The sequence below is a fragment of the Pseudorca crassidens genome, chromosome 9 (genome assembly GCF_039906515.1).
Source record: "Pseudorca crassidens isolate mPseCra1 chromosome 9, mPseCra1.hap1, whole genome shotgun sequence".
In the NCBI taxonomy this organism is placed as follows: Eukaryota; Metazoa; Chordata; class Mammalia; order Artiodactyla; family Delphinidae; genus Pseudorca; species Pseudorca crassidens.
Window position 1 is genome coordinate 37,262,212 of NC_090304.1, and position 27,460 is coordinate 37,289,671.

At 39.4% G+C, this 27,460-nt stretch overlaps 1 protein-coding gene across 3 annotated transcripts in view; it reads right to left on the reverse strand.

Annotated features, from left to right (window-relative positions):
* Positions 1-1,086: 1,086 nt before the first annotated feature.
* ZDHHC13 (zinc finger DHHC-type palmitoyltransferase 13) overlaps positions 1,087-27,460 on the reverse strand; it is a 48,184-nt gene continuing 21,810 nt past the window's right edge. For 2 of the 3 annotated variants that reach the window (XM_067749654.1, XM_067749655.1), the window contains exons 6-17: positions 26,758-26,822; positions 25,197-25,359; positions 24,836-24,961; positions 21,899-22,032; positions 18,704-18,806; positions 13,792-13,914; positions 12,859-12,921; positions 12,064-12,157; positions 10,340-10,423; positions 6,399-6,556; positions 4,012-4,109; positions 1,087-1,706 (exon numbers count right to left, since the gene is read on the reverse strand). In XM_067749654.1, the coding sequence (XP_067605755.1) occupies positions 1,568-1,706; positions 4,012-4,109; positions 6,399-6,556; positions 10,340-10,423; positions 12,064-12,157; positions 12,859-12,921; positions 13,792-13,914; positions 18,704-18,806; positions 21,899-22,032; positions 24,836-24,961; positions 25,197-25,359; positions 26,758-26,822 (1,350 nt within the window). In that variant the 3' untranslated portion in view covers positions 1,087-1,567. Of the gene's footprint in view, positions 1,707-4,011; positions 4,110-6,398; positions 6,557-10,339; positions 10,424-12,063; positions 12,158-12,858; positions 12,922-13,791; positions 13,915-18,703; positions 18,807-21,898; positions 22,033-24,835; positions 24,962-25,196; positions 25,360-26,757; positions 26,823-27,460 lie in introns of those variants that run through there. The other variant, XR_010946113.1, reaches the window with a different exon arrangement.

The following is a 27,460-nucleotide window of genomic DNA, read 5'->3' on the forward strand; positions in this document are numbered from 1 at the left end:
ATGCCATGATTAGTATGCCCAATTAAATGTTTTATGGCCTGCAACACCTAGCATGATGCTCCATAAATATTTGTGGAATAATTTAAAAATGAATGAAATGTGCTTTCCATGTTATATATCAATTAGGTGTGCTGCAATACAGTGGCTCTGGGAATTTGAATTTTAAACAAGTGAGCCCCAGGCCCCTGCCCTGTCCCTGTGACTCTGATGTAACTGGTCTATGGACCACAATTTGAGAATATTTACTTGGCGGGTGTTGGTGGGAAAGGAAGGGAGAGAGAAAAAGTCCTTCTGTCCCTTAAATGAGAATCAGTCTTCAAGCCACAATTGTGATCACATCATGTACTGCTTTAAAACCCTGCATTCATACAACAAATTCATTCAAATATTTATTGAACACATACGTGTCAGGTGGTATTCTAGGAGGCTGGGACCTCAGAGTGGGTAGCCCACTTGGTATCCATTTGACCTTGAAGAAAATACAAACTTCTTTAGGCTTTAGTTTCCTTATCTCAAAGCCTCTGTAGAAAAAAGGAGAACAGGTCTTTGAGGAACTGAAAGGTCTATGCCATTAGAGTACAAACTGTGGTCCAAAACAAGATGGTAAACAAAATAGGCGCTATCATTCAGGGCCAGCTGGACACGATAAGAATTTTAGCGCAATGGGAACCTAAGGAGGGGTTTTCAGCGGGAAGGTGCCATGCATGTCTAGGGGCATATTCACACACACACACACACACACAGACACACACACACACAGACACACACAGACACACACACACACAGACACACACACACACACACACACGAGTTCAAGTTGAATTAGCATTTCTTCCAGAACAAAGAAAATGAGCAATTACAATCACACCAGTCGAATGTTTTAAGGGTACTAAGTAAAAATTGTAATTAATCTTTAAGATTTCCCGTTCAATTTTCTAAGCAAAACGGAAAACAAAATTAAATCTTGTTATTGCTACTAACAGTGATCTCAGCTCATTCCTGGGATTTGGGAATTTTTCTTCACATCCTATATATACCTTTTCTCAATTTAAGATTCAAGAAGTGTCAAGTGTCAGAAACTAAGTCTCAACTACAAAAAAAAATTTTTATTAAGTGTGAAAGCAAAACAGGTACATCTATTTAAATACTTTTTACATATTTATAGATAAAACAAAGACAAATAATTTATCAAAAATTACAAGTTTAAAGAATAATACTATTTTGAAACAGCCAATAAAAGTATCTGAAAATACCACATTTTCTCCGTAATTGGTGAATATTATCTCCAAAAAAAAAAAAAAAAAAAGGAACTTGCATTTTCTTGTGAAAAATATAAAAGTTTTTTTTTTTTAGATGTCTGCCAAGATTGTTCAGAAACAGTCCATCTTACTAAGTCTGAAAAAGTGTAAGCCTTTCTCGAGAACTTCTGTTTTTACCAAATGCTTTAAAAACCACCTGTGTTTTCCTTTGGGATTAGGTGAACTCTAAATCTTCACTGCACTTGCAGACCACAGGGCATCAACATAAATACAAACAAATCAGAGTGAGAGCTGTGGGTTGCTTTTCTTCACACTGAGCGAAGAACCTTCTCCTTAGCTGGGTGAAAGACCATGGTGTACTGTGACGTCCAGTCTACTGCACAGGGCTTGACCAAGCCAAAGCAGCCACACTGAAAGAAATCCGCGAGGTTCTGTGTGAACCCAAGGCTGCCAAGAAAGAAAGAGAACACGTCTTACTACATTTCCTGTTAGCATTTGACAAACATTCATTCAAACATAAACATTCACTGAGAATTTACAGTATACATCCTTCCAAGATCCTGCAGGAATCTAGAGGTGAATCAGACAGTTCTTGAATTTATGGCCCTTAAAACTGAAGCCCAGTTCCATTTCTGGACCTGAATCCCTATTTTGAGATTCCCTGGCTTGTGCCCAGCAACTCAAGTTCATTTTGGGTCCCCACTCACTAGAACAGTCACTGCCACCATTAAGTTTCTTTCTTTCCATTCCCACTGCTCTAATTCAGACCTGGACTATCTCAAAGGACAGACAGGCCAGAAAAACTATGATCAACAAGATGGGATTCTTCGAATTCTAAGAAACTCTAAATGGTGTCTCTGTCTCAATTCCTTCTAATTCATCCTACATACTGGAGACTGGTCCTCCAAACACCTGATATATTCATAGCCCCTAACCTCCCAGTCAAAACCCTTTAACAACATTCCTCTGCCCAGAGGCTCAAAGCCAAATCCCTCATCTTTGTACTCACAGCCCTATACACTAAAGCCCAGGACTCCTCGGGTATTGATGCTCCAAACTCATCTTTTGTTATAGCTACTCTGGCTTTATTTTTCCCATGATCACAACTGCATGGGCCATTCTTCTACCCTGGAACCCACACTCCCCTACTCTTCCATCAGGTAACACCCTTATCCTTTTAAGCCCTACCAGTTCTCAAGGCCTAGGTCAAGGCCCACTTCCCCTTTGGAGCCTTCCTGACTACATATCTTCAGCATCATTTTTTCCTCCATTAAATTCCTGAATGCTACTGTCTGTTCCAGTTATCATGAATATTCATTTTTAGGCATATGTCCCATCTTTCAAGTGCCTAACCCAACGTCTTAAACACATCAGAACACATCTGTGTGTGAGGATGCATGTGCCACTGCTGCTGGTTACTGAGAGTGGTCAAGAAATTTCCAAGGCTTCTAAGAAGGTAGCTTCCCAGGCAGGGGGTTGCCCACACGGAACTGATGGGGTGGAAGCAGGGAGGCATGCTGGGGACCGACAGGGCCCAGTTCAAGAGCTGGCTAGTGAGTAAAAGTAACTTAGGGGAAGACAATAAGACAAATCTTTGGAAGCTAGTTTCAAAGTGGCTCCAAGGCTTTACCTTTAGTTCCTCCAGTAATGCTGCCATGTCTTAGCAATTCCCCAAAACGCCCCAGCTCTCTCACCTCTGGCCCTTTATTCAGACACTTCTCCAGGGCTCGGGATGCCCTTCCTTCCTGCTCCCCACCCCACACCTTTCAAGGCTCAGCTTAAAATTCCACCTCTGTCACAAAGAGGTCCGTACTTCGGTGGAGTAAATATTCCTCCGGTTAAGTCACTGAGAAAGGGATTTTATTATCACTGCCAGTCTGAAACAATCATCACAAGCTTAACACGACTCTCTACACTCCATCACTTTGGCCGTCTCTTCCCAATTAAGTCAATTTCTCTCCTCTAAACACACATCATAGTCATATCCCAGGCTCTGATTTCCTTGTCTAACAGCCTAACAGTTTCATCTTGTACCGTGAGTGTGCTTTAAAATAGACTGCTCATGAGATATGCCGTGAGCAGGCAAATCCCTAGAGGGCACTGGGTCACCTCTGCAGCGCTCTCAGCCTCCAAGATCCCGACATATCTGACAGGAAGATAAGCTTCAAACCCTGATCTCTCATCTCATAAGATGACGGCAATCCTACAAACACTCTCATTTTCAGCTGGGGACAGGTTTTACACAACCAGTGCTCTGGGGAAAACATATCCCAAACCTGAAAAAGTAACTCTTCCCTGACACAGGTGGGCACTTTAAACATCGGGCTAAAAGAATTACTGGTGATAGAAAGTCAGGTTGAAAATCCTGGCAAAGCTCACAATCTAACGCTTTCTACGGAGAGCCCCGTGGCTGGCTTTCTCAGCCACGTGCTTAGTTATCTCACGCTGACTTCATGCCAGCAATATGCAACCTTGTGACCATGTGGCTTGACTGAAGAGATCTCCCATCTTGGCAAAACTTCAAAGTCACTTACTGTTTGTGCTGAGTCCAGCAGACTAAATCTTACCACCTTGGGGCTCATGACCTTACCACTCATCTCCTGTCACTGAGGCTTCCAAGAAAGAAGAGGTTCAACTCCGTCAGCCAGTTAGAGGATGGCAGCAGGGCTGTGGGTGGTGACACTAGGTCGGGAAACCAATGGCGAGGCCAGCACCTTCCACCGGCTCAGTGGGCAGAATAGGTCCCACTTACTTGTATGGGGTCCTCCTGAGGGACAATGTCTGTTTCATGTGCCTGCTCTGCTTCAGCAGGCTGGTTCTCTCATGAGAGGTCAGGCCCAGAAAAGCAATCTGAAAATGAAGGTGGGAAGGTACATGAAAAACACTACCACATCGAGGCTCATCACTCTTGGCATCGCATCACAGGACACTGGCAAACATTCAGTTCTCCCCTAAAGGCAACATCACCTGGACTGCTAACCAATGATCACGGTGAGGGCAAGGACAGAGCAGCTCAAAACAAGACTCCTATGTAAATCTAGTGGCTGGGCAATTCTTTTTTTTTTTATTGTCTGACTTTTATTAACCTTCAAGAAAGCAGAGTGCATTGACTCAGTCGTGAAATGATTGCTTTAGTAATTCAAGCTGTGGCTTACGGCCATGTTTAGACTCTCAACACATTCAGCATTCAACTTCCAGGTGAATCAAACAACATAAGGTCAGCATTAATGCAATTATCTCAACCTCTATACGCTTCTTAGTATCTCTTTGAAAAGGGCCAAATAAAAAAGTTAATCTGAAGTGAAGAACATTTAAATCCATAAATTTGGGGAAGTGTAAGAATTAAGGTAACTTTAAAAACTCTCAAATCATTAAAACCAGTATTTTTCACTAAGCTATCTCACCTAATCCTCAAAATAATTCAAACATCAAGTTCCTTACCTGTAAGACAGAGATTATCACAGCATCCTCATCGGATTCTCTAAGGATTTGTGATAAGATATTTAAAATGATTCAGTGCACAGGCTGACAGAGATGAAGTAACTGGTCCAAGGCCACACAGCTTAGAAAGTGGCAGAAGTGGGGCGGACACCTCAGTCAGTGTGAGAATAAAGCCCACGGTCCTTGCCAGCCATCTATATGCTCAGTCTGACTCCCTACGGTCAAAACCATGACTCACCTGAGCACTCAGGAAACGAAAGGCTTTAAATAACTGGACTGTCTTGTTCATTAAGAAAACAACTTTACTCTGAATTCCCGTTTTTGAAAACTATCCAAAATTTTGAGTCCACTCTCCTGCCTCAGAGAGTATAAACAAACTTTCTTTTAAAAAGTAAAGATATTATAGCCTCAAATGTACTTATTCTAAGAGTCCAGGAAAGAAGAAAGAGAATTAGAACTGATGTCCCAAATCTTAGGTTCTGCTTCTAACTCCACCTCTGACTGAGCCCTATGGCCATAAGCAAGGCGCTCAACATCTCTTAGGTTTAGTTTTCTCATCCATAAAATGGAAACACGACTTTGGCACAGACTCCATCTCAAATGTCTGTGAGGCCATTGACGGGAAAGTGCTTTGGAATACGTAAAGCATATATAAATATGAGGTATTACAAATGATTATAATATTAATAATCATTGATGCTAATATCCATTCTTACTGCCTGAGTCTGTAGATGTCAGATAGGAGACTAGGACAGGTATTATTCAGAAACCTCAGTTCAGCCAGTATTATTAGCTTAATTCCTTTCCTTAGCCTTTCCCCCCTTTTTCTTACTTTATTTTTTATTATTATTGCAGAATTGGTTACTCTCCCATAAAAATGGAATACATCTTGCTTTTGCTGAGTAATGCTCTAATGATCTGAGCTCTGGCAATAACCAGCTCAGATGATCACGGCTGTCTATTCCACGGGGGCAGGCCGTAGCAACAAGGAGGATGAGGTTATGCTCGTAAGCGAAGGCAGGCAGCAGGGAGGGGACAGGAGCGTCACAGAAAGCTGAAGGTGGTGGCTACTGCCCCAGAGCATGAGCTTTCTAACGGTCACGACCTACTCTGCAAGCGTAATTACCATGTCTGTTGGTTAGTGATACATCTTTCATTTCTTCCCCACTTCCATCCACTTAAGTACTGCATAATAAGAAGGATAACAAACAGGGCTGGGAAAAGTGAGGGAACATAATCATCTCGCATTTGCACAATGCTTTACAGTTCATACCATGCTTTCATACGCCATATAATTTATAATTTAATTATATGATGGAAAAACCCCTTGAAATGAACTGTCAGAAGACCTAAGTTTCCAGTTCTGATTTTGCCACTCACTGGGTGACCTTGAGCAATTCAATTCACCTCTCTGTACCTCTATCTGTAAAAGAGGTCAGATTAGATAAATCCTAGGGCTACACTAACACCTTATTACTCTAACCTTTAAACCACCCTGCGAGAGTAGACAGGCATTATTATCCCCATTTTACAGACAAGGAAACTGAAATTCGGGAGTCAAATGACATGCCCAGACCCACAGAGTAAGTGACAGAAGTGGAACTCAAATCTAAGTCTTCTGATTTGAAATTCTAGTCTTTCTATCTCACTATGGGGTATTGGAAATTTTACTCAAAGGCATTATAAGAAGATAAATACCTGAAAGAGCTGAGTTAGTAATAAAAATGTTGACCATGAGAAATGGAAAGTTGCTAACGTGAAGATATATACGACCCAAGGGGAACAGGCCACGATCTGATTGAGGTAGGTCCACAGTCCATCTGCTTTGAATGTTGTGACACAATGATTTGACCAATCTGTGAATTCACAAAAAAGGAACCCATTATTTAAAAAGGCAACAAACTAGTGATCATTCCTCAAGAAGATAAAAATCACTGCAGTTCTGTTTAGGGAGAAGAGAAAGTAAGACATGATGGCACAGATCAGAACTCAACTTTAAGATTTTATCTTCCAAATAAATGTCAGCTCAACAAAGATTGAAAAAAAAAGATACCTCACTGTTAAGGCCATGATAATACTGCACTGGTAGTTGGCAATGAGGGAATAAAAGCAAAAAAGGTCTATAAAAACATCACTAAAATTAGCATATTCAGTATAAAATACACTGGCCAGAAGTTAATTGTTCAAGGACTTGATAACTGGGAATGATTATATATTTAATAAACATTTGTCCTAGAAAATTCTCTATCGTATCCATGTCACAGCAAGATAAGGGTCTATTACAGAACAGAATATAAACTCTTACTAAGGGTTCAGATCAACAGGCCATTCCCGTGGGCACAAGAAATCCTATAAGCACCTAGATACCACTGGACCACAGCCTACAGCATGCAGTTACTGGGTGTACTTCTGCACTGGGACCATAATTAATCCTGCAGGGGTAGAAAAGCCAGGTGAGAGAACTCATGAGTCAGACACCCCTAGGAAAAGAACAGAGAACAAGATTCATATGGTCGCAGCTCAGTTTTTCCCCAGGAACATCTATTTACATGCCAATCAAAAGTGAGGCCTTCACTATGGTCTTCATGATATTGACCCCCTAACCACAGCCAAGAGCAGCAGTAAGAACACAGGTAGGAAGCAGCAGAAATAAGGGAACAGATCTTCAAGGTTATGTAAAACCAATGACTTTAAACAGGCATCATGAGCATTCATAAAGGACAAGGAAATAAGAATTGTGTAGATTTGCACCTTGAGGTTTCATAAATGCCTCTGACAATTTGATAAGTAGTTTCAGACATTTTCCCAAAGCAGCACTTAAGAGCTCCTGGGACAGGAAGAAAATGAGTCCATGACTTAACTATCAACTGTCTGTCCATTTTTTCTTTTTGAGTCTCATTTGATTTCCAACGATCTTTCATGAATATATGCCAGAAGAATTCTAAGGGCAATCATCATAGAGTAACAATCAAGGTAAAAAACTTAAGGTAAATTACACTTTCTTTAGAGCTTCTCATTAGGACTGCAAAGAAAGATGCATTCCATGTACCTGACATAACAAAAAAAAGAATATCATTTCCAACAGCAGGCAGAGGAAACAGCTGCTGAGTGGGAAAGAGTATCTACTTTCTTTCAGCTTATGGATTTCTACTGCTCCCTTCTGGGAATTTTTTTGATAACACAGCATGACTTTGAATGGAAATTTTCATAGGACTGATTTCAGATTTATCAAAGATATGGCTGCAAATGGCCACATACATTATGTTATGCAATATAACACTTTAATATGTACTAACAATACATTCTTATCAGGTGGTCACTGGCTAATGATAGGGAACGCATATTGCTCCAGGTCAATCATTTTCATCTTCAAACAACTCTGACAGTTACAATGTTCTTTCTAACAATGATCTAAAATCTTTCTCCCTGTAACTTGCGGGATGCTGACACTTTGAGTGACTTACTGTCCACCCTGAAAACAGACCTCACAAAAGGGGAAATGCATGGAGGCTGCACAGAGTCAGAGTAGCTGGAACCGGATCCCACGAGGAGGATGAGGGTGCACAGCAGCATTCTGGCACCAGGAGCGTTAATGAGAAACAAAGGAGGTGGGATGACAATGAGGCCTCATTAGAAAAATGGAGCACAAGTTCGTTTTTGCCGTCTGTGAAATAACGATAAATGACAGGATGCGTGCATTCGGTGTAAAGAAATACTGTCAGAATATAAATGGGATAAAAGTAACAAAACATGTTCAGCTAGTCTATACAGCTGTTAGTAAATGTAAGGTGGGACTGTTCCTAAGAAACAAAAAAACGTGATACAAAAATTGGTTCAGAGCCAGAGAATAAAGACAAAGAGGAGGGAAGAACCAAACGCATGTAATAAGGAAGCAACTTGGAAAGAATGAATGTGATGGAAAATTACTTCTGTCCTTATCAATACAGTTGTATGCTGGACACAGCCACCACACAAAGATGACTATTTTTAGTGAAGAGAGAGAATGGGGAGAGACAAGAGTGGTGTAAAATCTGGCTCCTCTCCCCGAGGATCAAGTCCAAGGGACAAGTTGGTCCATGGGCCAGCTTAAAAAGGTTTTCCAGGAATATGCTTTATTCTCAGGCCTTAAAAAGGCAGCTCTTTCGACAGAAAGCAGCGCTGTCAAAAAAATCTTTTATTTCTTACACCACAGGACATAATCTAAGAGGTTTTAAAATTTCAATGCTTAGGACTTCTGATGGCCTTTGACAAGAACTGAGATCAGGGATCACAACCTTCTGACTTAGGTCCATTTGAGACGGTGGCAGTTACAGTGAGCTACGAAAGCATTCCCTAGTGATCAGAGACACCAAAGGTGTCTGGTACGGAGAAGGGCTGACAAGGTAACTGAGACCCCCTCCATGCCTACGGCAGGGCTAAAAATAGATCATTTCGTAGATTTTAATTAACAATCTCTAAACATGAAACCCTAAACAAAACAAAACTTGTAATACTGGATGTTTCTGGAGAAGAGATCTGGGAGGCTGGGGACAGCACAGGAGGAACTGTCTTTCAAAAACTAAACAAAGTTTAAATTAGAGAAAGCCAGTGGGTGAGTGGGGTGGGGAGTGTAAGGTGCGGTGGGACTTGGGATGCTAAGGGGAAAAGAAAAATTGTAGGAAAAAACTTTCCACGTCTTCCTGAATCATTTCAGATTTTAGCTCAAGCAACAAACTAGTATTATTCTACTGGCAAAATCTAAGACTTAAGCATGAATACAACAGGAGGGTGGATGGAAACAGATCAGTAGCGAAGCCTCTGCCTCTAGATCCAAATTCTCCTAAAACCTTCAGAATAAATGAATAATAAACAGTTAAACAAATAAAGTCAAAATAAACTACAAGCACAGTGTTTCTGGTTAGGTAACCTATTCCAAGGTCTGAAAAGCATAGTCATGCAATTCTTAAGAGCTAACCAAAATCCTCCCTGCTTCAATTTAAACCCTGTTCTTAGTCACTCACCTTGGAACAGCTCAACGTCACTCCCTACATGAGACCCCCTCAACGCCCTTCTGCACTGCTGATGAAAAGTTATTTGCCTTTCTCAGGGATGCAGAATAAGTGAGCTAGTGTTTTCTTCCAAGTTATTATTTCCGACCTGTCGATCATTGTTACTGTTTTCCCATCAGTTCTAAGTTGTGACTTGACATCTGTCAAATGGCATGAGCTTTCAGTTTTGTTCCTTAATTACTGTGACCACCTCCACCTCCCTCCCACAACCTCTCTAGCACCAACGTTTTTTTTTCCTAGCTTATTTACTTATCACTTCCCTTGCTTTGTACTTGAACACCTACCTGATTTTTACTCATTTCACTGGAGGATAAATCTGCACTTACCTTCAATCAGTCTCTATTTCTGACCACTTCTCAAATTTATCAAGGTCACTTTAGAGTAGAATCTCTTCCAAACTACCGACAACTAACCTCTTCTAGCACTTCCTGCAGCTTCCCAATGCTGAGAGAGTCTCAGAGACATTTGTTTCGTTTTTATTAGGGTATGGTTTATAGTCATCCAGCCGGAATGTGAGATACAAGAGTTTACAAGAAAAAGTATATGTGAGTGCAGGTGCATAAGTTTGCTATAAGAAAAATTTATACTTACAGATGAAAGATTCATATATAATCCAGTCACACACGATGGAAAGGAAAAATAAGAAGAATATGTAATAATGATGGTTGCCAAAACCTACATCAAAAAGAAAAACATGTTTAATACTTTCTTCCAATGATTTTCCAGATCAAGACCTTATTAAACCACTTCCCTGTCAAAAGCCTTCACCAAAGTAAAAAAGAAATAAGCAGTTGTTTTGCTTTTAAATACCATTAAACCCAAACCAAACAGCTCTGATATGTCATGTTCAATTGTCCATGTTCACTAAACTAATATTTATTCATTACCTACCTAAAAGAAGACACTTCTTTTTTGGATAGAGCAAATACAGCTCTAGGATGGCCTATACAGCATTGGAGGGAGGGGAGGAGGCAGGATTTGGGGCAAGTCATACCCTGTCTCTTCCTTCCTTCCGTGTAATAAGATTATATAAGTACAACTTCCGGACATCAAGTACTGACTTAATCAGGGGAACAGAGAAAACAAATCTGAGGGGCAACAGATATATTGCAGGAGACTGACACAGCAAAAGAGGGGCAACCTGCGGCCTGAGAAAGGCCTACAGAAGCAAAGAAGGGGTGAGGGGGCCGGGCAACCAAGCCCCACTGTTGCACACGCTGCCCCCTTGATGCTGGAGACGGCAGCATTTTGATGCTGATGACACAAAAGCTCCTTAGCCACCATCACATTCCCACCTCCTCCTGAGGTAGCAAAGCCCAGCAGAAGGAGCAACACCCACTGGAATCAGGAGACCCAGATTTACGAACGACAAGCTGTGTGACTACAGGTACATCATTTAACTTCTCTGATTCAGTGTCCTCACTTTTAATATGGGGAAAACATCTCTTCTGTCTACTTCACAGGCCTGTGGCAACCAAACAGGATGATATATACGAAAACACTACGTAAACGCAATGTGATAAAAATATGTGGCCTCATCCTATTGTTTTCCCACTGCCATTCAAAGGTGCCTGCTATAATGCCAATCATCTCATCTCTATGGTGGGATGGGGTACACGAAGCCCAGAAGCCCAGGAATTCTCTCTTCACCTGTTCTCTAGGAACAGTGGAGAACATCAAAATGCACCAAGGAAAGCTGCCTGAGCTGAGGCAGCCTTTTGTTCATCAAGATTATACATGCATAGCCTCCCCTGAAGACCCGTGACCATAGTTCCTCTGAAGTTCCTCATAATAAAGCCCTGGCTTTTACTGTGACGGCTCGGAGGAAACCCAGGGCTTCAGATCAGAACACTGCCTGGGTGGAAGGCAATCCCCAGACCCCTGCCATCTCTGGTTCTAGCACCTACCTGAGCCTTAGAGGCAAGTAGAGAAGGTGAATAAAAGGGACAAGACACAAAATATGGAAAAGACATGGTATCTAGAGTGGAAGACTGGCACTACTAAAGTGATCTCAAGCAAATAATTTAACCTTTAATATTTTTTCAACTCTAAAATGGAGGTAATAATACCAACCTCTGATGTTCAAAAAGGATACTATATATGAAGGTACTTTATACATGTTAAAATATTATACAAATGACATTAATTATTATTATTAACATCAAGAGTCAGTGTTCCAAAGGTGTTAGACCACAAAGCTGATTCTCTGACAAGCAAGAGTGGACCCCTTACATGCTTTCCACTTTTTCTGAGTCACACACATAACTAAAGAGAGCTGAACTTCAAAATGGTAAATGGAAACTTGAGCCTCTCACCGATGCACCGTCCAGTCCACAGGCAATGTTGATCATACCGAGCCACACAGGAGTCGCACACATGGCAGTGGAGTGACCGTAATGGCTTCCTTATCTAAGTGGACAATTAAGAGAGATCTAAGCAAAAATCAGAATCTCAAAGCGGTAACAAATCAAAAGCAAAATCTTATTCCTAAATTATAACGACATTGGCACAAATAATCCTACATCGATCATCAATTCACTTAGAGGCTCTGGGATGCCTTATTACTATTTATATCCACATGTCTAATTAGGCCATCACTAAAAGGGATTTGAATTCCAGAGCTTACTGACACTGACTAAGGGGAAAAGAGGCAGCACCACACAGCAGAATGAGCCCTGGACTAAGAAAAAGGGAACCGAGTTACACTTCTGGTTCTGCCAATAATTTAGGGAAAGTTACTTCCTCCCTTTAGGCTATGAATCTTCAGTTGCTAAATCAAAGGTTTCATTAAGTGGTTTCTAGGGTCATCATGAGCCTCTGACTCCAAGTTAGTTCTAACATATGCTTCATGGCAGGGAAAAGCAAAGAAAACACACAAAGAGATTTAACCACAGGCAACTTCAAGAGATTACAAACATCATTCTCCCACATGTTCAAGGCAGAAGACTGTTCTGACAGTAATGCAAAATTTTAAAAAACAAATTTTACACCTGGTAAAAAGAAAGGTGTATAAATATACCATGAAGATTTGAGAAATGCTTACATGAGCAATGTAACCAAGAATTTGCTTTTACGATGGGAAAAAAATTATAAAGAAAAGACTCACTCACAAGACATGATGTACAAAATGTTCTGAAATCCAGACAGCCGGTCTCTGCAAGGGTGATGATATTCTGAAAGACATCAAGTTTGACCTTACGTTTGCGTTTTGTTGGGGAATGGATGATGCATGGTTACATACCATTCTCACAGCTCTCTCTTCAAACTGAGGTAGCTAGAAAAGCAACTTAGAAGACTTGCCACCATATCATTCTGTGCTTGAAATATGTGACTTTTCAAGGCTGCATTTTCAACCATAGCCCATAAATTAGAATGCATAAAAATTACACCCCCCCTTTTCTCCATGAATGGCAATGATTTTTCAGTTATAACATGCTATAGAAAAATAAATACATACATTATACACTCATAAAAAAGGAACAAAAACCACCTACACATCAGAACTGATGGTTATAAGCACCAAAGGCAGTCTTTCAGGAACACTGGCTTTAGGTAACAAAGAAGACAACAGTCTCCCCAACTTCTAAACATTCACAAGCAATGGAAGACACATCATGTCATCTGACAATTTCATGTCTGAGGAAGAGAAGGGGCCTCTTCTCAGCCAGTAAGGAGAAGGACTCTCCTTGACCCCTGCCTAGATACCCTCCATGTACTTAATGGGGGAATTTAAACTGTATGATCATTATCTAAGTATTACTATAAAGAAGTAGGCGCTCACATCTACTGACAGAAATTATACCTGAAAAAGTCCCAGTGGGATATTACTGTAATAAAAAATAAAAATATTTTTTAAACTTTCATATAAATAAATGACAGTGGAGAAATCTGTTTGTTGATTTTAATCATCCCACATTTACAGTGCATCTATTAGGTCCCAGGCACTAGAGACATAGGCACGACAAAAACCAACATGGTCGTGACCCTCTGTAGTTTCCATACCCTCCTATAAAAAAATCAGTAACATTACAGAGAAAGCTCACCATCTTCCTTTCTTCTTCGGAAGCCTTAGTGAAGCCTGGATCAGTTGCCCAAGTCTTGTAGAAAAAGTAGAGGAAGGCTACTAGGCTGAGAATGAAAACGAAATAGAAAATGGTGCCTGCTAAATGTTAAAGCAAAGTTAAGGAACGTATCAGACTTCCAGTAAGAACAGCCTAATTATGATGAAAGAAAATTTCATCACTGGTGCCTAAGAGTCTCTTCTCTCTGCATTCTAGCCTCACCTTCCCTTACGTACACATATCCCTACCCTCAAACCTGGCCCCATTCTATGCTCTAATCCTGTAGGAATTTGCTCACAGTTGGCTAATAATTAATCTCTTCTCATTAGTTGAAACTCATAAAATATTGATAGGAATAGTTATAATATATGAAGAACCTCCTAAAAATTGAAAAACCTTCCAGATCCAAATAAATTAATATCTAAACGGTGTAACTGTGGCTCTCCTGTGCACATCTAAAACAGTATTTTCTGATCATTTTAACAAAATTAGTCAAAGAAACAAACCACTGAATTCAGAGAGGCCAACTAAAACTATTTCCCTATATATTAAATTAATGCCAGCAAAGATTTCCTACTGGAAAGTTTTCATAACTTAATCCTTGTAACTGTATTAGGCTGAGTTAATTCAGAAACAAATTGCTCTCCTTGCAAAGAGATTACAAATCAGATACTATTTGGAAAGGCAGATATTACGGATAAGTTAAGATAAAGCGTTTCAAGGATAAACATTACCCACTTTGAAGTGTTTTTGAAATGGTACAAATTCTTTGTATAAAAAAGTAAAACTCTGCCCCAGGGAAAGACAAATGAATGTGCAATAAAAAACCGATACTGCCAGTAGTAAACCAGTTCTCCTTGCCCAATTAAAATCACTATATTGACATAGTAACTGTATCTGCCTTCCAAGGTGTTGCCAAGATGTTCTTGTGCTAAACTTCAGAGTGGAAAAGGTGGCCATAAAATAAAATTCTGAACGCTTGCTATTCAAAGTGTGGTCCATGGGTCCCACAGTAATGGCTTTACCTGGAATCTTGCTACAAGGGCAGAATTCCAGACCTCACCCCAGACCTGCAGAAGCAGACTCTGGATTTTAACAAGATCCCTAGAGGATGCACATGCACATTATAGTTTGAGAAGCACTGCTCTAGCCCACAAAAAACAACACAACCACATCTGGTTCAGGTAGGCAGGAACGAATCCTGTTGGTTTAGTTTATCTGTTTATCTGCAGATGGGCCTGGCTTTAAGAAAGATAGGATCCAAAAAAGTTGTGTGAAACTGAAATTTAATTCCCATAAAATCCTGATCAACACACATGACACAGTCTCAAAAACACATTCAGTTTAATCACATGATAATCTCATGTGTATTGACTGGACCAAATTTTGGGCTCTTATTCTGAATAACTTTCAAAACCAATCCCAGGAGAATCAATGGATTTTCTCCTTCCAAGTAACCTGAATTGCACTACATTCCCTCACATAAAAGCCAAACATTCCTTGCTTCCATGTCCTTGCTTTGTGTGGTTCATTGCCCTCAAGTGCTCCCTACTTCACCCCATCTACTTCTAAAACCACATTTTTGGGACGTCCGAGTCCTAACTGCCTTCAAGACCTAACTTAAAATCCTCCTTCCCCCTTTAGGTCTTTCCAGATTCCCTATGGGAAAGGATTCTCTCCCTTCCCTGAACCTAAGAATGCTTATTCTACAGCACTTAGCCCTTAGGTCATAGTTGTTTGTAGACATCGCAACCTCACCAGTTAGCTTGTGACCCTTTTGCAGTTAAAAAGTTTCTCAAAGTGGTTCTAAAATCTGCCTTTTTATAACTTGGACTAACTGGTTTTCATTCTTTAGCTCCTTTATTTCTACACTGTAGATCTACACTATAGGTGTCCTATAGATAGACCCTATAGAAGCTGCTTCCCCATTTGTTCAATAATTATTGAGTGCTCATTCTATACAGTGCACTGGTTTCCAAATGACAGACTTCCAAACACCTGAAATTGGAAGGCAGCGCTCACACCTCCAGGATAAGCAGCAACAGCATTCCTCCTACAACACGCTCTCCTGGGTATGTTCCTGCTTTGTTCCTGCTCTCTTTTAAAAGAACACATCTCAGCTGTGTCCTGACCAGGGCAGAAGACAGTGAGATTGCTGATGTCTTTTCCTTGGACACTCACATCGTCCTTATATACTGGCTTCCTTGAAAGCTGCATCACTACCCATGCTGGGTTTTTAGTCAAAGCTCCTGGTTCTTTTTCACTTGACCGGAACCTATGTCATTCCCGAAACAATGCGCACTTGTACACGTTGATCCTCTGAAACCCAGCATTAGGGGCTTCACATATTTATCCTTCTGAGTTAAGTAACTCAGCTAGAGACAGAATCACAAATGTAACGTTCAGTGGTTCGCCATCTCTTTCCTGAATCCTCATCTTACTTCCAAACTCATTAGTTAGGTCCTCTCTCCTCTCAAACCTGCCTCATAAAAGATAAACACATTATTTGCTGAACATATAAAAGGCACCAGAAGAAACTGCTCATCTGAGGAGCTAACCTAGAGCTGCTCTTAAAATTAATCCCAACATGTAGCCTTCCACACAGATTTTATTCATAAGAGCAATTAATAATAATAATAAAATAACAGGTATTCTTTACAGAATGGGGACTATGCTCAGCACCTTACAGACATCCTAGCGCAGTAGTCCTTGCAGCTGCCCCATGAACTTGGTACTGTTATCTCCAATTTACAGAAAAACAGAGACTCAGTGAAATTATTTGCCCAATGGTACATAACTAGTAAGAAAAAAAAGCCTCAACTCCAATTCATTCTGTCTGATTCCAAAGACCACACTCTTTCCACAGTTTCCCAGACTCTCTTCCCACGATGGGCAAGGCAGCTGTGGGAGTGGAAGCCCCATGCAATCCACACTTGGCAACACGGCTAGTCTACACTCTCAGGCTGGGTCTTTCCAGGGTAGCGCCTCAGTGCACACCCGAGGCGGTTCTAACAGCATTTACCATTCAGCCTGAAAACCACTGATCTGATGGCGCCACCTACTGACCGACCTGCCCTCACCAGCAGTGGCCTCACACGGGTGCTTAGAACAAACGGCTTCATGCTGTACGTGTGAGTAAAATACCTTCCTGTCAACTCCAACATCTTAAGATTCTGTCCAGCTACGGAAATCAAAACAGTTCTTCTGATATAATGACATCTTCATAAATATTGAACAGCAGTAAACTCAAATGAATACGAAGCTGAATACTAACTAAATACCTCTGTAATTGAGGTTTTCAAACTACAGTGCAGTAACATGTTTGTTAATACTAATGCTGCAAATTTGAAATAATTCAATGTAAAAACTATCACATTTTAGGTACAAAATTTGGAATAGTGTGAGTTTCTCACATTTTAAAAATTCATCAAGAAACACAATTTTTAAACTGTGCTTACTCCACTGCATGTGAGTTGGTATATAAAAGTATCAGCCAGCCCTTTCAGTACCATGTCAACTACAACAGGATTTACCAGCCTTGGGACTCCTACAAGTGATAAAGTATTTTTGTATCACATTATGATATCATCCAAGCCTTTATTAAGTGGTGGTAATAAGGCTAGTGCTTAAAAAGCTGCTCTCAAATCAATAATTACGAGACAAAGGTTAGATGTAATAAAATCTTTTGAAAAAAGTCAAATGCCCTCCGTAGTATGCTGTGCCATTCATTTAGATTAAAGGAATCTGAAAAATATGAGAGCTAATGCTCAGAAATAAAAAGCATCCTTAAAGTAAAAACATGCTATATAGTGAGGGGAGATGCACTCTGAGAACTCATATGCCTCTCTCACTTTACATTTATTCCTATGAAAAAGTATTCTTGAACTGAGCGTATGCATCTCTCTCATAAACAGTATTCTTTCTTTTCAAGTGTGTCACTACTAGAAAGAGAAATAACATAGAGCTAAAGGAATACGCTTAAAGGTACATGTCTATCTACCATACCCCTTCTTCCCTTACCCTGTAAGGAAAACAAGACTTTAATGTCTTCCTAGGGTCCTTCGAAGGGGAAAAAGGAGCCTGGAAAGAGGTGGGAACATCAAAAATTGGAGAAAATGCCTCTTTCCCAATGGGAGCTATAAGTAACTATGAAGTAAGAAGTAACCCCTATCCCCACTTCTAGGTGACTAGACTTGGCCTGGGCCCTGCTCCTCAAGTGATAAACCTATCCCTTAGATGAGATTTTTTAAGCTACGGGCTGCCATCCATTAGTAGGTCATGAAAGAAATAAATGGGCTATGACCAGCACTTGTTAAAAAGGAAATAGAATAGGATGAAACAACAAAATATCAGAGTAAAGCACATATTCAGATTATTGCTTTCTGAAACATTTTTCACATATGTTTTGGGTGGCAATGCAAATTTATTTATACTGTGTACTGAAAATCACTGCCTTAGATAATAACACTGCACTGACCATTGCTGAGGAGGACATATTTCCTCCAGTATTCTTCCCATGCAGGAGACCTTGGTACCCAGAAGATTTATTCATCACCTATAACTGCTGACCAAGTTAAAAGAACCATCGGACCTTGAAGAGAATCTCAAGGCAATACAACAAATTTTTATGGATCTAAATAAAACAGTAATTCATTATATTGTTTCCTTCCTATGAGTAATCAATACTAGACACCTGCTGTTTCCATAGTGTACTCTGAGATCATCCAGAATTCAGTAGATTTCCAACATTAAACATCTTCAACCAGGACCATTAAATGAATATAAATTTGACTTACTTTCCCTGGATCTCTTCTAGTAGCTAAATTTCTAACAATGGCATTAGTAATTTTTAAAAGCAAAATGAGATATGCATTTAAATGTAACCTGGAAGGATATCAGGAACAAATAAGATGAACCAAGTCACAAATATCCAAAAAATGGAACTCAGCAAAAAGACTGTTGGTAAGTACATAAGGCTCTTATACCCGACCAAGAACCTACAAGAAAAAAAAGGATAAAGTATTAGTGAAAATAAGCTCGAATCATATTAATTTTAGCTCTAAATCCCCTTAAGTAATAATAGTAATAATAATGATGCCCTCACATAACAACAACAGCTTTCACTGAGTGCTGTGCGCCACTTTCCATGTGGTAACAGAGTTACACACCATCATCACCCCATTTTACATGTGAGAAAACTGAAGCACCGGGACCTCATAAAGTGAATGTTCTAGTTCCCACAATTAACTTATAGATTATTCCATTCCCAATAACTTTACACTTTCAAATCTTTTTTACTTCTATTGCAACATATATTTGTATTTCTTTCTTTTCTGGCATATCATATTTTCAAATACTCCAAAATGCAAAAATATAAGTCCTTGGAGATTCACCTTCGCATTTAACAAGCTTTCTTCTAGAGGCTAGCAGTGTATTTCTGAAACATACAGATGCACACAACCTTGAGCACTTTCATCCCACAAACAGCTTGCAAAGCAGACCCTCGATGTAAGAAGACACATAAAGGCTAACGGTGACACTAGTCATCAAACACCAACCGTCTCGCTTGGGTCAAAAGCAACTTGGAAGTCCACATATAACTTACTCAAACGTTTAATATTGTTGTTTCAAATGAAAAAATCTGTCTTTTACAATAAATACTCGATATAGTAAATCAGTGCATGAATAGAGTTTACCTGGATCTACTTTAAAATTTATACCAGAAAAAAAAAAGGGTGATGGTAGATATTAAAGGGTTTTTAAAAAGCTATCAAGATCATAAACACAATTATGATAAAATAATATCTGACAACAACTAAAGATCCCAAACCTCAGGTCCCCAGTATGCTGCCAGAATAGGCCAAACAGCGCCCATGTAATCTCCACGGCATGGCTTGTCTGAGATTTTGCCGCAAAATATGTTTGACCTAATTAAGTGGTGCAGTGAACCACCTAGTTTGTAACAGCCTGCTACTACGACCTGTCTACTTCTAACAGGTATCTCATAGCAGCCTGGATCAATAAGCAACCTCCCGTGGAGCCTAATAACAGTGGAAGTTTACAGCTGCTTACCTCCGTGAAATTGGGACTCTATAGAGTGGGAGAAATAAAAGCAGTTACCATATGAATTTCTCTCCTGTTTGAATAGTGTACATATGCTAAGCCTAGCATACGAAGCCCTCAGCTCGCAAACAGAAGTTTCCATATACATTTTTTGTAATGTGAGTTTCTATTAAAACAAACAAAATCTCAAATGCCCCTATCCTAGGTGAGTAGATATAGCCAGCCTTTGCTTTCTCTCTGGAAAAAAGAAAAAGTGATGATTGTAATTTGGCTTAAAATTTATCTGAAGACCAAGTCAACCCAATTAGTGGAAAATAAATGAATATCTCTAACTTATAAGTTTTCTGAATAGCAGACAATTTTAGGCATTTTGCTATTTTTCAGAAATTTGAACTTTTATTTAACATTTAAATTCATTTCCAGCCTACTGTCCTGCTCTTGAGTGATTAAGGGGTAAAATTCCTCTAATGCTTTGTTTTTTGTTATAACAAAAGCAACTCATGCTTATTCTACAAAACGCTGGTAATCAAAAGAAGGACACAGAAATACTCATAATCGCACCCTGAAGAGAGCAACACAGCACTTCCTTCCAGATTCTCTTTTATGGATTATCATCCTTACATTTTCCTTTCAGTGACTGAAATGTTCAACAGGAGAGACAAGTGTCCTGCTTGTATGAGCCTTACATTCCAGGAAACAGTGATTAAGTGCCATGAAGAAAATACAATGGGGTGATGCAGTACAGTCAGTCAGGCATGGCCTCGCTGAGGAGGGGACGCTGGAACTGAGGCCTGACTGACGTCTCCCGCTATGCAACAATATGGTATCAGAACCCTTCAGACAGAGACACAAGCAAGAGCCAAGGCCAAAGGTGGGAATGAGCTTGACGTGTTTTAGAAACAGAAAGAAGGATGGAGGGCAGTGAAGGGAAGAGATGATGTCAGAGGGGAGGGAATGAATTACATAATACCTCACAGGCAAGGAGTTTGGATGTCATTCTGAGAACAAGGAAAAGCCACTTGAGGGCTTTACACAAGGAGAAAAGACAGAAACTGGTTTGCCTTTTTAAAAGACCACCCTGATTGCCAAGTGAGGAGGAACTACAGCAGGTAAGAGATGGAATCAGGAGACCAGTTGGGAGGCTTGGTCTAGGGTGCCAGCTGAGGAGAGGCAGAGAGCAGACCAGAGAGCAGGAAGGACTTGGTAATGTGCTGAGTGGGGGAAGTGAGGAGAAAGGAAGAACAGAGGAGGACAATAATCCAAGGATGGTACCCCTTATTCATGTGAGGAACTGGGTGCCATTCTACTGGGAAAGGGAGGTGAGAAGAAGAGATTGGGGTGTGACATGATTATTGAGTACTGTGTCGGCCACTGTTTAACCATTGTATTTGTATTAACGATGAAGCAGGCATTGTCACAATTTTCATCCTCATTTTACAGATGAAGAAATCGAGGCACAGAGAGGTAAACCAACTGGCTCAAGGTCAGACTGTTATGTGGTAAAGCTTGACTTGAACCCAGGCAATCTTTATATATATCATGTATGAATATTTTCCTAAAAATAGAACCATACCATAGTTACTATTTTATAACTTCCTGTGATTTAATTAGGTTGTTTCAACTAAAAAACATTAAGAGCAAAAGTAACTAGTTTACTAGTTTAGATTTAGAATCTAGATTTAGAATAGGAAAAAACAAAATTTCTGAAAAATGGGCAAAAATGCTTCAAGATGCAAAACAGTTACAAAAATCTCCCCATTATTCACTGAGATTAACAATTCAAAAAGTGAGCTAGGATATTTATTTTCCACCAATTGTCAATGCAGTTAAATTACTGGATTGACCAATTTGCTTTCAGTCAAATCATATGCCAGCAAAGCTCTTCCCTCCCACCCTGAGGATGTTTCTATGTGATAAGTAATATGCACAGTTCAATAAAAATCTGCAACTCCAGCTAATCAGCAATAGAAATAAGCACTCAAATTGGAAATGCTATAACCAGCCTTGCAGAGATTAATATACACACCTTGGAAACAAAGATGTCAGAAAAAACAATACTATTAGAAGAAATCCTTTTAAAAGCCAAGAATCTGAACTGAAGTCCAATATGTATCCAACAGCCCACATGGTAATCACAGAAAGCATCATCAGCAGGAAGAGCTATTAAGAGATTCAGAATTTTAGAACTTTATGGATTTTACCACCTAAGTATCTAATAATAATTAGTTCAATAGAAAAACTACTTCCTAAATATACAGTAACAATTAATACAACAGCAGAACACAGAATTTTTCTTCAAAATTGCAGATTGATAAATCTGAAGTTTGAGAAATTACAAACCTTGGAAACAATCTTTTTTTTTTTTTGGAAACAATCTTTTAAAAGCCTTACATTAATAAAACGTTGCTTAAACATGTTTTGTTTTGCTTTCTTCCACTCCAAGAAACGGTGATCTTTTAAGAAAAGTGTTGATGATAGCTGACATTTAAAAAAATAATTTCTTTCAAACAGTATTATATGTCAGAAAGCATAAAGCAAGACAAAAAGACCACACAAAAATCAACACACCCAAGATTCAACGAAGAGAGTATAAGAGTTCCAACCTGGGCACTGGATGGTGCCATCCCCTGATAAAGAAGGTTAGAAGGAACAAGTCTGGATTGCGTTTAGGGCACATGGAACTGTAGATGCCTATGGACGTCTAGGAGATAGCCAGGAGTCAGTCAGAAAAGCAGGCCTACCACACAGGAGAAAACCTGGTGTTCATCAGTATACAGGTGGGAAAACCAGGAATGAAGAGCATCCTGAGGACTGTGTGCAGGTAGAAAGGGGCAGAATCTTGGCCGTTGGAAACACTCAAGGGTCAAAAAGGTAAGTCCCAAAAGGTAAGTAAGTAGAGTGATCAGTATGACCAGAAAGGCAGGACGAGAACCAGAAGAAAGGTTCCAGTGAAGCCAGGGGAGAGAGCTTCAAGAAGGGAGTAGTTCTCAGTGTCAAATGTCACATGGAGGCCAAAGACTTAAACATATCCTCAGGATGCTAATAATTCGGGTTTATTCTGAAAAGTTAAGAGAATGAAGCGTCTACAAACCAACAGTGTGGCTATCTGCATTGAAGCCAGGCACCACATCTGTACAATGCAATCCCTTAAGTGCAACATACATGACCTTGGAAGTAAGCAGGGCTCATGCGACAGCAAAGGGAGAAAATATATTCTGCCCTATCTTCTTCAACCTTTACTTCCCTGAGCCACGTTCTGAGGACGGATAATTTCAAATGATATGAAATCTTTAATATGCTTCCAATTCTAATTTGCATGATAACACAAAATGTGCAAGTCTAGATATCTTTTTAAAAAAGGTAAACTTGGAATCTACAAGCAACATAATCTCAGTACAGAAATAACAATTAAATGTGGATCTCAAAATTTTAATCCCAGATACAGTACTCACAGATGAGCCACACTATTTCCTCATTCAACAAATATTCCAGTGTGTACCATATGCTAGGCACTGTTCCAGGCACTTAGGGGCACATCGATGAATTTAAGGTCTTTCTCTCAACGGGGCCTAAATTCTAGACAGACAAATGTACTAACTGAATTTTATAGTATATAAAAAGCTGGATGGAAACCAATGTAAGGACTTCGGCTTTTTTTTTTTTTTTTTGCGGTACGTGGGCCTCTCACTGTTGTGGCCTCTCCCATTGCGGAGCACAGGTTTCGGATGCGCAGGCTCAGCAGCCATGGCTCACGGGCCCAGCTGCTCTGTGGCATGTGGGATCTTCCCGGACCGGGGCACGAACCCGTGTCCCCTGCATCGGCAGGCGGACTCACAACCACTGTGCCACCAGGGAAGCCCGACTTTGGCTTTTATTCTGGGAGAAAGCGGGAGACATCATAGGATTCTGAGCAGATGAATGATAGTAACTGACTTACATTTTAAGATTCACCTGGCTGCTCTGTTGAGAAGAGACTAGAGGTGAGTAGAGGCAGGGAGATGTCAGACAGCTGCAGAAATCCACATGAAAGATAACGGTGGCTGGACCAAAATGCCATGGTAAAATGGTAAGTAGGGTCAGATTCTGGATATATACTGAGGGCAGAACTAGCCAATACGTTTTCCTGACGGACTGGATACGTGATTTGACAGAGAAAAGGCAAAGATAACTGGAGAGTGGGAGTTGCCACCTACTGAGATGGGGAAAGCTGTAGATGGAACAGTTAGGGACAGTGGGGAGGAGAGATCAGGAGCTCAGTTTTGGATGTTATGTTGATGATGCCTATTGGACGGTCAACTGGACAAATCAAGGTAGCTGGATATACAAGTACGGAAAGGTCTGAACTAGAGATAACTTTGGGAGTTGTCAACATAGAGAGGGCATTTAAAGCCATGGAAGTTCATGAAATCACCAAGAGAATGACTAGAAAGAACAGGGCACTCTACCAATAAAGGGGGGGAGAGAGCAGAGGAGATGGCAAAGGAGACTGAGGAGTAACCGTTACTTCTTTTTCTCTCCCTCCACATACCTAAATGCAAAATTGGTGTAGTATTCATGATGACCCTCTGCATAGAAATCCCATGCCTATTAATCTAGAGTCATCCTGAAGGTATAATTACTAATTATTATTCGATAAGACGATGTTATCATATATGAAAACGTTAAATAGTGAAATCAATTCAATACCCCATTTTAATAATTTTAATTATATTCTCTATTACAACTTAGATTTTCCTGGCCATTCGTGGAGCTTTGGAGCCATCTAGATAAGGACCAACAATAAATTGCCAATAAAAGTGCCAAATTTCCAACTGTGGGTTATGGGATGTGTGGGAAAGATATAATCAGCAGATATAATGCAGCACTAGGCCAGCTCCCTGGTTTCCCCTGATGCCTTAAAAAACAAAAACAAATGAACAAAACAGTTCTTATAGCCCCCAGAATAGGCCCCGAATGAAAGTACCTCGCACTTCTGCAGCCACCTCCAAAGTCTGAAATTTTTGTTGGCTCGCATTTTGGCCTCTGATTTTAGCATATGAATAATGAGCCGATTTTTGTTTTGCGCAGCCATATCAAGAGGGGTTTCTCCCTAAAAAAAAAAGTTCAATTATATTTTTGATATATCAATACCATAGATGCTAAACATTTTTAAAAACTCACCAGAATCACAGATTCACTGTATTTATTCCAAGGGTAGCCAACTATTATTGTTTATACTTATCTCGTGGTAACTGAAAACATATGTATAGCTTATCTTTATGTTAATTTATCAGTCTTCTAACTCAAGATATAATAAATTAAGGGAGATAAACACCTGGTCATACCTTAACATTTCGGATATCCAGGCTAGCACCAGCTTCCAAGAGTTTATCAACGGCATTAACATTTCCTGCGGCAACTGCCCAGTGAAGTGGAGTGTTTTGGTGTATTTTGTCAACTACATTGAGAGAGGGATTAAACTTTAAGAGAAATCCAGTTGGTTCTGACCTGTCTCAAAACAATAAAACACCAAGAGATATTAGACAGCTGAATGATTTGAAGGGTAAATGTAAACAATGAAACTGTTTGCTAACGTATCAATGAACCAATCAGTAAGTATTCTGAAAACTGAGGAACTTCTCTGTGCAGAGTTCCATTCTAGGTGCTAATACTGGAGAGTTCCCGCCCCAAGAGACATCTATTAAGTGATAGTCTGCTATATAATGTAATTTTAACATCAATACTGTGGGATAACAGCTTTTGTTTTTCAAATTTTTACTTTCATGTTGCTGTTCTATTGGTTAACATTTTTTTTACACTTAACTTCGGCCAACATTAAATGCTATGTTATTTATCCAATTAAAAAATTAAATGTACAACATTATATTTGAGGAGATAAACCAAAGCTAACCTCACATTCTCCCTCCAACCAATTACTGCATAAAGTGGTATAAATAATGTCCTAAAATATTTGTTTATCATAGAAAGTTATGGATTTGAAAGCAGAATTCAATGAAATATTTTTACTTTATCGTCAACACCTTCCCTTCTTTTATGACTACTCAAGAGATTCCTTTAATAAAACAATATTCTACCTTACTTATTCTATCAAGATTTTTAAACATTATACCTGACTTTACAGTTACCAGCAATGACAAAATGCTTTCTGACAAAATTCTACCCCAGCCCCACCTCTACATGAGCTAAAAGGAAATGGCATCAGAACTAACTCAGTTCCTAGGGGAGACATCTTAAGTAAAGCAGAATCAGAAATTAAGTACAACGTTGGAAACAAAACTGATACAGGGCAAACTGTAGCACGTATTTGAATAGAAGAATAACAGAAGTTGGACAATATGGTGATCAATAATCACAAGTGATGATCAATAATCACAATATGGTGATCAATAATCACAAAAACTTAAATATGTAAATAACTGATATGAACATATAAACATACTATTTTCATAGATCAGTTATAATTAATATTTTCAGAGCAGTCAACAATGTCAGAGAACCTCAAAATTTATTGTTTTCTGGAAAGTCTATTTCTCAACTACATTTCAAATTATGAGAGCATTTAAACCTGTAGCCATTCTTGAAAAATGTAAACTAAGAAATGTACGTCATGTTAATAAGTATATGCTGTGGAATCTCTACCTGTTCTGTAAGGAAATATTTTTTCGTATTAGTAGCTTTCAAACTTTTCCCCAAAGCTACCAGAAAACAGAAAATTTACTTCAATGGTGCTTTTCTAACTACAACTATATTAAAAGTCCATATCACAGTCACAAGATGGAAAATCTTACTTTCTTCCTCAGAATGCTGTGTCATCTCACAAAGACTAAGATACTTAAATTGCTGGATCAAGAGTCAGAATAAGGCAATTCAATTAAACTCACTTACCCAAGTACTTTGTGAGCTGATAACATGAGAGGTGTCTGCCCATTTACATCTGTCATATTCACACTCTGTTCAAAAAGAAGAGTCAATCAGCCTAATTGTAAACAAAGTCAAGATTCTGTCTCCTCTCTTAGTAGAAGTATCTCTTTAATACATTCAATACCACTAGTGTGTCTATAAGAAGGATTCAAATATCATTTGAATAAAAAAATGTTCTGCTTCACATCCATAGGGTTAAAATCCATTGATCCCTACAAAACTTTTTAAAGGGAAAATCTGAATATATGATTTTAAATGTCGTACGCTGTGAGTGGAAGAGAGCTAAGGGAAAGAGAAAAATGTTGATAAACACCATCAAATATGAGACAGTAGAGACCTTAGAAGTCACTTAGTTTAGACTTTAACCGAAACATTAATTCATACTACCCCCTCTTACACAAAGTCATCCAGTCTCTACTTAAAAACTTCCAGTAATAGTGAACTCTTGATCTTCTGAGGCAACTTGCAATTTTGAACTTATGTTTCAAAAAGTAAAATATGAAAAGTTCTTTTTTATTTTCTAGAATATAGAAAAAAAGGGAAATCATACCTCCAAGAGGATATGTTTCTTTTAATAAAATGGACCCAGATTTGAGGTATATGATACCTCAACCAAGCCAAAAAAAAAAAGTCAATTACTGAATATTCTAATGGGCCTTGGAGGAAT